The sequence below is a fragment of the Calliphora vicina genome, chromosome 4 (genome assembly GCF_958450345.1).
Source record: "Calliphora vicina chromosome 4, idCalVici1.1, whole genome shotgun sequence".
Taxonomy (NCBI): domain Eukaryota; kingdom Metazoa; phylum Arthropoda; class Insecta; order Diptera; family Calliphoridae; genus Calliphora; species Calliphora vicina.
Genome location: NC_088783.1, coordinates 6,183,544 through 6,195,618, shown reverse-complemented (window position 1 = coordinate 6,195,618; position 12,075 = coordinate 6,183,544). Strand labels below are relative to the sequence as shown.

General features: G+C 33.0%; 2 protein-coding genes across 2 annotated transcripts; one reads left to right on the top strand and one right to left on the bottom strand.

Moving 5' to 3' along the window:
• Positions 1-3,849: 3,849 nt before the first annotated feature.
• LOC135959222 (allantoinase) lies at positions 3,850-8,076 on the bottom strand. The gene is made up of 6 exons (XM_065510313.1): positions 7,803-8,076; positions 7,570-7,721; positions 7,099-7,512; positions 4,370-4,707; positions 4,101-4,306; positions 3,850-4,047 (listed from the first exon to the last, which is right to left on the bottom strand). The coding sequence occupies exons 1-6, from the start codon at positions 7,956-7,958 to the stop codon at positions 3,895-3,897; spliced, it is 1,419 nt and encodes a 472-aa protein (XP_065366385.1). The 5' UTR covers positions 7,959-8,076; the 3' UTR covers positions 3,850-3,894.
• Positions 8,077-9,321: 1,245 nt separating this feature from the next.
• TTLL1A (Tubulin tyrosine ligase-like 1A) lies at positions 9,322-11,728 on the top strand. The gene is made up of 5 exons (XM_065510314.1): positions 9,322-9,838; positions 9,906-10,303; positions 10,368-10,756; positions 11,037-11,377; positions 11,449-11,728. The coding sequence occupies exons 1-5, from the start codon at positions 9,774-9,776 to the stop codon at positions 11,588-11,590; spliced, it is 1,335 nt and encodes a 444-aa protein (XP_065366386.1). The 5' UTR covers positions 9,322-9,773; the 3' UTR covers positions 11,591-11,728.
• Positions 11,729-12,075: the final 347 nt, after the last annotated feature.

Below are 12,075 nucleotides of genomic sequence, written 5' to 3'. Positions count from 1 at the left end.
ATAAGTATTTGTAAAATTTTAGGGGTTTTTATATTTGAAATCGTATAAGTAATATTAATAGTTGTTACTCAACAATTATACGACACCCAGGACTTGCTACAAATTTAATGGTTGCGTATACAATATTTATTTAAAAAATTATACAATACAAAAGACTTTGTTGCAAGCTTCCATTAAACTAAAAATTGTATAATTTTTTTACTCATTCTTTATTGTAAACTCCCACTGATTTTAGACTTACCTGCCAAAATCATAAAGAACAATCCTTGTCTGCTCTTGACATTATTATTATGTATTTTTTGAATCTCCTTAAGCATTTGACATTTTCCTACACTTTTTCATAATCTTTGTAGATTAAATCGGATTTGAATTTAAACTTTAAATGTCACTCGTTTGTAAAACCACAATAAATACATAAACACACAGCATGTGTGGCTCTTCAATTGACAACATCTTAATATCAGTGTATAAAACATGTGTTTATTTTGTTAGGACAAGCTGAAAAGAATTTTAATAAAAATAAAAATAAACAAATCGTGTGTAAAATTTTTATTTTTCTGTTTTAGAAATGAACTTACGTTTACACAGGGGTTAAATCCTTAAATACACCGTATATTTACACAGACTGGTAGTTCTAGAATTCGAAAAATTCAAAGAAAATTTCAATTATATCGAATTTCGGGAAAAACTGGAGCCACAAGACTCCGTTCTTTCTCCTACTCTATTCCTTATTTTTCTAAAAGACCTTCAACGTCAAACTTCCTACCCTATCTATGCTTTTGCAGATGATAGCTACATTTGCCATTCATTCATATTCAGTTATAGACCAAGTCGGAGATTGGGGCAATGAGGCAAAACATGAATGATTCCCTTAATCGGGACCTTGTGACAATCTCTGAATGGGGTTGTGCAAATAGGGTCACTTTCGACGCTCGCCAGACTCACAGACTAATATTGTGGAATCAGACACTCTAGATGTTCTGGGCATAAAAATACAATATGATGTCCATTGGTCTAAACAAATTTCTGAAGTGTCGAAAGAAGCATTCAAGTGTATCGGTTTTCTGAAATGGTGTATTAATTACTTCACTCCATCTGATCTCCTCACTATGTACATCACGAAAATGGAGTACAACTCCCATGTATGGGCTGGTGCTTCAAAGTCTATTTTGGAGCTGTTTGACCGCGTACCGGAGAGGGCGACAGTAGGGTATCCAACTCTGTTGATTAGCTTGAACACCGTCGCAATGTGAGCTGCGTTTCAATGTTCTATCGGTACTACAATGGAATGTTATCTGATGAAGTTAGAGAACTTGTTCCTGATTTTTACGTAATACATGTTTTTCATCAATAACACATCCCTTTGTGGTCGATTGTCCAGTGGACCGCACAACACACTACAGGGAAAATTCGTTCTTTAGCCGTACTTTACGTATGTGTAACAAATAAAAGCTAATTGCCAAAAAAAACAAACGTTTATGGAAAGAACGTTAGTTTCTCAGATTTTCTCAGGCAATTTTCAGATTTCCTTCGTATATGTGTGCAAATAATCTACATATTTATTTTGTGGTCGACTATGAAACAATTTATTTGCAACTGAAAACAAACAAATTGACATGGAGTTTGTACCGCTTGTTTGCCACACGACAACTTGTTGCATCTCAATCAACATAAATTATGCTACACATAAAGAAAAACTGCTAACATTGTTATATTGTAGTTTTATGTAAGAGCCCCAGTTAATCCCATTCGGTGTCTACACTAGACAAATAGTTATCATAACGTTTAGCTCCATTTTCCAAAAATTTTATAGGAGACAAAAAAAATCTTTCTAAAATCCTTTGTTTGAAATATCGCTGACAGCATTTTCTATCGCAGAAGTTTCTGCCTTGTAACCTCATAATGTTTAAATTCGACGCGGATGAATTCGTCTTCTGATCGCTGTAGTAACATCAGTCGGAAAGAAGTGTGGGGACACTTTTTAGTGACTTCTAAAAGTAACGAATATGACTCTTCTGGATGTGTTGATAAAGTGCGGATTATTTCACTTCTGGAAGAAGAAGTGTTTTCTAAAGTAACCCATATGTTACTGCTGGAAGTAGGAAAAAGTATTAAAAATGGTTCCTAGGAAAACTACAGGCACAGCTCACTTTAAAAGTAATAATTCAACTGTTGCTCAGTGGTTATGGCATTCCTCTCGTACTATCAACTGAATATCATCTGGTAGAAAGTTATTGGGTGTATGTCTTATTTTGAAACATTTGTACAATATAAATTATTGGCCATTCCGCGCCAAAAAAAAAAATGGTTCATCTTTTGAGGTCAACAACGAATCAAGTCAATTTTGGATATTCTGTTCTGAAGTGAAGCGTATCCCAGAGAGACCGTTCTGCATCAATCGAAACAAATAGTAGACGGAGGGGGCAAGGTCTGGACTATAAGGAGAGTGAGGCAAAACTTATCAACCACTTCATTCTAAATATGTTTCAACAGGTATTGAAACATGTGGCCTAGAGTTGTCATGATGGCCGCATATTCTGGACGTTTTTCGGCCAATGCTCGTTTCAAACGAATCAGTTACTTTCGGTACAGGTACCATGTCTTGGTCCCACTAAATACACCGATTCAGCTGGTCATCGTAAGTAATGATACTTTTATAGCGCTCAAGCATCATTTCGGACATGAAAAATCGTCTTTCAAGGTCTCAATTCGGCTTCAATTCGTATGGTACCCAATTAGCTTTTAGTTGAATTCTGCTGCTTGCAAACGTGTTGAAATTTCTGATTGAGTAGCTCCCAACGAGCTCTTGTCGAGTTTGACAACAATTTTGCAGTAACAACAATCTCCAATTCTTGGTCTTCAAACTTTTTTGGATGACCTGGGCGATCTTTGTCTTCCTATTTGTTGTTTACGCTATATATATTGTTACGAATTTGCATTAGCGATTTGAATTTAACGGCCTGTAGCAACTGCCAGCAACATTAATCGTGTTTATAAACATTTACATCAGTAGAAACTTCTACTTATCAACAATGTTGAAAGCATGCGGTTGATTAGCATTGTTTTTGAGTATGGCAACAGTAAATGTTTAAGCTGATAACTTAACATCGAAAGCTCTAGAATTCGAATATACGAGTTTTGATCGTTAAGAACAATCTAGGCTACTCAAATGAAGATGGCAGTGTATATAAATAGTGACTGCGGTTGCAGTAGTGAATGAGTCTAATTTGAAGCATCTTTGAGTAAAGACATCAACTGTACATTATAAAGTGTGTGTATTTCTGCGAACTTATAAACGTGTATAAAAATACTGAGTGACTATTTAGACTGTTGTTGTTATACATTTTAAATAAATAAAGAGTTTTTACAAATTTTAACTACTAAACTGCTTTTAATTGCAATAAAAAGTATCCGATTTATTTAAAGGAAATAAACCACGTTTTTAAAAGGTAAAAACGTAACAATATATTAATTATAGTAGCTGTACTCAATTTCATTTACTATTAAATGAACATAGCAATTTTGCATATCAGAGTATAACAACGAGAAAAAGCAAAATAATTGTAAACTTTGTAAAGCAAACAATGTATTTTTACTTATTCTAATGTTTTGTATTAAAATCTCAATTTTCATAAAAAGTGTACTTAGCCCAAGCTCTGGGAAGATTTATTAAACGTATCAAATATTTGCCTAGACTTCCTATTATAACAATTAAAACATAGAGAAATACACAGATGTATAGTGGAAACTTTCCACTCTATATATTAACATACATATTTAAGGATGTTACTTAAATCCCAAATTTAAATTTATTTCCCTTGCTTTTCAGTGTAAAAATTATTTACTTTATTTTTATTACAACATTATTATGGTTTTGTCATTTGTTTGTTGGTTCTATTGAAATTTAACCATTTTCTTGATATTTTTACGTAAGATAATTTTCCCCAACGGCTGACCAAATCCTTCATACTGTTGATAGACATGCAGGCCTCTTACAACGGTGGCATGTACAACACCGCGTAAACGTTGATTGGAATAAGGAGTGGCCTGTAAAAAATTTATGAATTTTTTAACAATTTAAATTCAACTAAATTGCTTACCTTATTCGAGGAATACAATATATTGGTATCAACTTGAAATTCTTCATCGGGATCCCAAACACAAAAGTCGGCATCGTAACCCTCAAGAATTTTACCTTTTGATTTTTCCAAGCCACACAATATGGCAGGTCTCTCACACATGGTTTTGTAAATGTGTTGCATGCCCAAGCCATGCTTTTGACAGTGGGTCCAAACTATGGGTAGACCTAGAATTTTAAAATATATATAATTTAAATAAACATAAAATGTTTATAAAAATTATAGTTTACCCAATTGCAAGAATGAAACGCCCGGCCAGGCATTTATAAAATTACCCCTCGTTCTGCCGTATGTTAAACATTTGGGTCCCGGTGTTGCTGGCGAATGATCTGATGCTATAATGTCTAAACAACCTGATTTTAAAGCTTCCCATAAAGCTGGTTGATTAGCTTTTTCACGTATTGGTGGCTGAGTTTTGAATTCCGTGTGACAGTCTTCAATGTCTTCGGCTGCTAAGCTGAGATAATGGGGACATGTTTCGGCAGTGATTTGAGCACCTTTACTTTTGGCTTCATTTATTATGGGCAGGACTTCATTGGAACTGAGATTTAACAAATGAAATTGTTTTCTGCAAGTATTGAAATATATAAATAAGTTAGCAATTAAATGATTGTAATATATGAATGTTAGAACTGAGTTTTGTAGTAAGGAGTGCGCACGGAAAATGGTTTATAACCAAAGAGAATTGTTGCTTCCAAAATATCGAATTTTTTGTGTCAACAAAGCGTCATATGCGGGAAGTTTTGCTTTACTTCCTTAATTTGAAAAAAAGTACCGCTGAAGCACTCCGTTTGTTCGGTTCATAAGTGGTAATCTTGACACGGAAGACAAAAATCGCCCAGGCCATCCAAAAAAGGTTGTATACCAAAAGGAGGCATTACTCCATGAAGATTGTTGTAAAACTCAACAAGAGCGAGCTGCAGGATTCTTCCAAAATCGAATACGATTTTTCATATCCGAAATGCTGTTTGAACGCTACACAATGAGGCAGAATCAAACTTTTTTGTAAATAAATCTGGCACTTTGGTTATAGCCATTTAAAAATTTAAATTTAATTTATCTGGTCCTTCGACATGTAAAATTTTCAAATACTTGCCATTTTTTTGTTTCCCATCCGATTGAAATTTGAACATTTTTCCACATCTTGGCCCGCTTTTTTAAAAATATAGAGCGTTTTTTACCGAATGGACTCGAATTTTTTTTGTTAGTTAGACAACTAAATTACTAATAATATACAAACGCTTTTTTTTACTGTTTTTTGGGCGAAAAGGTGACTTAACTCTTTTTATACCCTTCACTTTCATGAGAAGGGTATATATAAGTTTGTCATTCCGTTTGTAATTTCTACATTTTTCATTTCCGGCCCTATAAAGTACATATATTCTGGATCCTTATAGATAGCGGAGTCGATTAAGCCATGTCCGTCTGTATGTCTGTCTGTCCGTCTGTTGAAATCAATTTTCTGAAGACCCCAGATATCTTCGGGATCCAAATCTACAATAATTATGTCAGACATGTTTTCGAGAAGTTTGATATTTAAAATCAGTAAAATCGGTCCATAAATAACGGAGATATGAGCAAAAACCGGGACAACCTCGATTTTTTACCTATTTTTGATCTATATCTGGATTACTAAGTCATTAATATAGACAATATGGATATCTAATGATAGATATTTCAAAGTCCATTGCAACAATGTAGATAAGGCTATTGTAGGTCCAACTTACTATAGTAAGTTGGACCTACAATGGGTCAAAATAGGGAAAAATATTTTTCATCAAAAAATGTTTTTTGTCATACATTTTTTTTCCAAAAAAAAAATTTAAAAACTAAAAAAAAAAAAATTTTTTAAAAAATTTGGAAAAAACTTTTTTTAAAAAAATTTGGAAAAAACTTTTTTTAAAAAAATTAAAAAAAAATTTTTTTGAAAAACAATTAAAAAAAATTAAATTTTGTTTACCTAAAAATATTTATTTTAAAGTATAATTTGGTGAAGGGTATATAAGATTCGGCACAGCCGAATATAGCTCTCTTACTTGTTTTTTATTAAAAAAAACTTTTTTCAAGACCATATAACCATTTATCGAATATGTCTCCCCTACCGTTCGAAATTTTACCCATTTTTTATAAAAATTTAAATTTTGAGCCACATGTTCTAAAATCCCAAAGCTGGGATCAGAAAATGAAAAGCAGCTTTGGAAGCCCTGATGTGTTCCCTATTGATCCCCAAAGTATTTTCCCAGTCGCGAAGGAAATGTGGACCATTTAAAAAAATACCATTTTTGGGATTTTCGAAATCAGTTTTGCACCCACTCATCACTTGCGATGAAAAATTTATTAATTACGAAAACCCGAAGCCTAAGAGATCGTATGTGAAGCACGAATTGCCACCCGAATCGACGAATATCCATGGCGCTAAGAGAACCTGTACCGAACGCAACTGAATCTATCAGCCCAATTATGAAAAAAAAATTCCGCTGGAATAGGAAAAATGAGAAAAGGGAAAAAACTCCCGGGGAATTTTTATTCATAATTGGGCTGTATATGTTGTCAGATAGATGGGAAAAAGGTTATAGCTAACAATGGACAAGATTACTTAAAGAAATTTATTAATTCTCATTAACAATTTTGGGTTTTCAACATCAAGTTGTATTTTCACAATTTTAATTTATGTAAATTGTCTGAATATTAATTTCGATTCATCAAACTCCAATTGATTTTTTTAATATGTATTCAATTGGATTTCTCAATTTAAATTTATACATATGTATTTTATTAATATTAATATTAAGTAATATTAATTCAGATTTCTTAATTTCAGTTGGTTGTTTCTCAATATTAATTAGCTTTTCTGAATTTCACATTAATTTAGATTTCTTGGTCTCAATTTGTATTTTCTCAATATAAATTTGGTGGCATTCTGAAACACCCATTCCTTTTACTAACATAAATTACTCACTTTTTATGCCTCAACGCCAGATCTGCTACAATTTGTACAGCATTCACTTCCATACGGGCAGGTCTTGTTCTCAAAAACGATTCATAACATTTGGGTTCATTTTCATTGGGTTTGATGGGTGTCATCAACATCTCCTCAGCATGAACGGCTATAACAATATTGTTGTCTAGATTCGACAAAAGCTTATCCAAATGTTGTTTACTAACAGCAGGGAATTCTTTGCCAACAGGTTCGGCTGCTGGTGAAAGAGAACATTGTAGGCCAATGACACCACCACCTATTAAAGGCTCAATATCAGCAGTATTACCGGGTACAATACCGCCCCAAAAACCAACATCAACATAAATTTTACCACGGGCAGTGGATAATTTCAGTTTTAAATTGGCCAAGGAAGTGGTGGCAGGTATGGCATTACTGTAAGTAAGAAATATTTAATTTATAACAACTACAAGAAGTCGTTAGTTTACATACGTAGGTCTATCGATTATGGTGGTGAAACCTCCTGCGGCAGCGGCTTTTGTGGCCGTAAGAAAGCCTTCCCAATCCTTACGACCTGGCTCATTAATATGTACATTGACATCTATGAGTCCAGGCATTAAAACCAAATTTTCAAAATCATATACCTTTAATATATATAAATATTAAATTGTAATGAAATATTAAATAATTGCAGCATTTCTTTGCACATTATTTGCACTACTTACAGCCTCAGATTCTATATTATACAAATATGTATTGACTTCCCCAGCTGATTTTAAGATTCTTTCTATTATTCCCTCATTGTTGACTATTATACCGCCATGTATAAATCCATCTTCGGTGCCCAAATAAATACGTTTACTCAGGAATAATAAATCCATTATAAATATGTATGTAATTTGTATTCAATTTGTTTTATTTTTATTTTTGTTTCTGTTTACAAATTCCACACATACAAAATTGATCACTTTAGTTTAGTTTATAAATAAATATTTTTCTTAATAAGTTGCCGTTCTTTTGCATAACTTATTTGCGATTTTTCTTTTCACCGGTTGCTATTGTTGTCAGCTGGTGAATATTTACTACTGATCATTGTTGTGGATATACAAAACATTTTATTTTTCACTCACTGAGAACATTTTAGCATAACATATGATCGAGGGTGTAAAGCTTTTATGCTTTTTTCTATGAAGCTTTTTGGATGAAATTCGTTAATTTGAATTAGAGAACTGTGTTTTTATATCACGTATGTATATTGATTTTCTCATTCCGTTTGTAACACATCGAAATATTCATCGCAGACCCACAAAAGTATATACATATATTGTGGGTTCCTATAAAATTCTAAGGCGATCTAGCTATATCCGTCCGTCTGTCTGTCTAATGAAAACACGAAAGGATCTAGATGGCTGAAATTTTAAACAAATACTTCTGTTGATAAGATTTGACTTGAACATTCATAATTGTCTTGTAATAATTAATATCGTTATGAAATTGGACATAAACCATTTTAACATGAACCTAAATCTTTCTACCTACTTTCGTGTGGATCGGTTCATAATTGACCCCTATTTGAAATTTTTAATTGTCACATATTGATGGTGGGTATACAGGATTCGGTACAGCCGTATTTGTTAAATTTGTGATTGAGATTGTTGTTTTCTATTTTCTCTTAACTAATTTGTATTTGCTAACCTTTTTGGTCAGCGGGGAAAAATGCTCCACCTTCTCTCTGGTGTTCTAGAAGTACATACTTAAAATAAATTATACATATCATTTTTGACCCATTGTAGGGCCGACTTACTATGGCCTTATATACGCCATTGCAAAGGTCTTTGAACTATCTATCATTAGATATCCATATTGTCTATATTAATAATTTCAAAATCCAGATATACATAGATCAAAAATAGGTAAAAAATCGAGGTTGTTCTGGTTTTTTCATTATATTTCAGCAATTTGTAGGCCGATTGTCTCGATTTTAAAAGTCAACCGAACCGGGTCTATAGCATAGAATATGTATGTAAGTTATTTGTAGGCTACGGAAGAATGAGACAACCATATTGGAAACTCTCATGTTAAAAAACTAACTCAGTTGTCAAAAAGTTGTAAAAACGAATATATTAGTAAAAAAATTATGTGAAAACAAAACTCGTGTGATTATTTTTATTAATTTTTTGTATCAGTTTTTTTTTTCTAGTTTCCGCTCTATGTATATTTCTCTATGAAGACTCGATTTCATAGTTTTTTTTCCATGTTTTTTATTTTGATAAATAATTTATAGATTAAATTGTAAGGAAATATTGATTTTGTTTAGGTTTATATTGTGATTTTATCTACATATGTTTGTGTTTGCATAATAAATTGTAACGAACACAGAACGAGAGAGAGAGACTGTTTACATAGAAGCAACAAGCGGCAGTAACAACTCCTAGGTAACCAAAATTCAATTTATCATCGTCACATGAAACCAAATAAGTTTGCAACTGATTTTGTTGGTTCAATAAATGCCACAAGTTGAAATCAAATCAGAAAAGTTACAAGGCTAGAAAAGCAGTAGTAGGAACATTATAAGGATAACAACAAATGTGAATGAACAGCGTTAAGAAATTTATTTATAAAAAAATACGTCATATTTAAGATTAAAAACTTTCGCAATTTAAAAAAGAAAGTTGTTGTAATTAAAAACTTTACAAATGGCTCAAGAAACAGGTGGTGCTGCTAAAAGGTTAAATGCCACCTATTCCAGCATGTATGGAAGGTAATTTTAGAATTGCAATGCTTTTTATGCAACGGAAAGAAATTCATTTGAAAACAATTCATTTTAGAGTCAGCAATAACATGGGCCATGAACGCATGAAGGTGTATTTTTGCACCGATTTCGACAAGTCGGTGCTGGTGAATAATTTCGAAAAACGTGGTTGGCATCAAGTTGGTGGCGATGATGATTGGAATTTTTATTGGGCGGGTGTGCAGACATGTCGCAATATCTTCAGTGTGGACAGTGGTTATCGCATGAATGACAATCAAATGATAAATCATTTTCCAAATCACTACGAATTGTCGCGCAAAGATCTATTGGTGAAGAATATTAAACGTTATCGCAAGGATTTGGAAAGAGATGGCAATGCTTTGGCTGAAAAGTCCGACCTGAATTGGTCCGGTTGTGGGGTGACCAGATATTTGTATTTAGATTTTATACCAGTGACATTTGTTTTGCCAGCGGGTTTGTATAAAAGAAATTTACTTGATATATAAGAAATATAAGTACTAACATTTCATAATATTAGATTACAACATGTTTGTTGAGGAGTATCGAAAAAATCCCCAAAGTACGTGGATAATGAAACCTTGTGGCAAATCCCAAGGAGCCGGCATATTTTTAATCAACAAACTATCGAAACTGAAAAAATGGTCTCGTGAAGCCAAGGGTGCGTTTCATCCTCAGATCGCTAAGGAAAGTTATGTCATTTCACGTTACATCGACAATCCACTGCTGATTGGTGGCAAGAAATTCGATTTACGTTTATATGTTTTGGTCACCTCATTTCGCCCTTTGAAAGCGTATCTGTTTAAACAAGGCTTCTGTCGCTTCTGTACGGTTAAGTACGATACGAGTTGTACGGAACTTGACAATATGTATGTACATTTAACCAATGTCAGTGTACAAAAACATGGGGTAAGTGCAATAGTTGGTAACTGGTAAACTCAGCAGCGAATAGATTGCTTACATCAGTTGCTGATTGTAAACTGACTGGAATTGAAAGTCTAATGTATTTCAATTTAGACTTATGAGTAATTAAAACTAAGTAAACTTTAAACCCATACTCCAAAAACTTTGATCTTAATCTGGACCTAATCTTTATATAACTCGAATAACTACCACCCTCTAATACTCACAAATCTAAAACATTTTTATATAAATATTTCAAACCTATTATTTTGATTCTCTATTTCAGGGTGAATACAATACTCTGCACGGTGGCAAATGGTCAGTACAAAATTTAGCCCTGTATTTGGAAGGTACACGAGGCAAAGAGGTAACCGATCGTTTGTTTGGTGCCATTTCTTGGTTAATCGTACATTCTCTACGAGCCGTGGCACCAGTAATGGCCAGTGATCGTCATTGTTTTGAATGCTATGGCTACGACATCATTATCGATAATAATCTTAAACCTTGGTTGGTTGAAGTGAATGCATCACCCTCTTTGACATCGACAACAGTGACGGATCGTATTTTAAAATACAAATTAATTGATAATATATTATCGGTTGTTCTACCACCAGATGGGATACCAGAGTAAGTTTTTTTTATTTACGATTTTATAGAGGAACTATTTCGTATTTATATGGTTCGTTGTATTATTACAGTGTCCGTTGGAATAAAATTCCCAGTGCCGATGCTTTGGGTAATTTTGAATTGCTGTTAGATGAAGAGTTAGCTGCTCAAGAAGAAGCCCAAAACAGTCAGCAAAATAAGAATTCCAAATCAATGGGTAATAGATGGAAATGAATTATGTGTATTTGTTTGAACTGTGATGCTTTTCTTAATGTATTTATTAAAAATTTAAATAGTTTTAAATTTTAGTTTTAAGAAATAGATAAATTTCGATACATGTAGTGCAATCTTTGGTTTAATAATAAAAAAAATATATGTGCAATAAAATAACGAAAACAATCAGGCCTTTCACAGAATTCCATTCCGATCCGCATTTTGCTTCTTCAGAAAAAGTAAAACGAAAATTTCTTTGGGAATGAAATCACTTCCGTTAAAAGGTTATTCGGGAATACAAAATTAGTATTTTAGTAAAATTGTTTTTATGCTAAATTCCCAATTTTGAATTTGATAAATTCACTGAAATTTCTTGTTGGGGGATAAGCTAGTTCCTATGCGCATTTCACTGGTTGCTTAGGCCAGATCATCAGGAAACCTTTTCCCAAAGGGCTTTAGAAAAACTAAAGATATTATACAAATAAAACTATAGAGTGTTTGAGAAT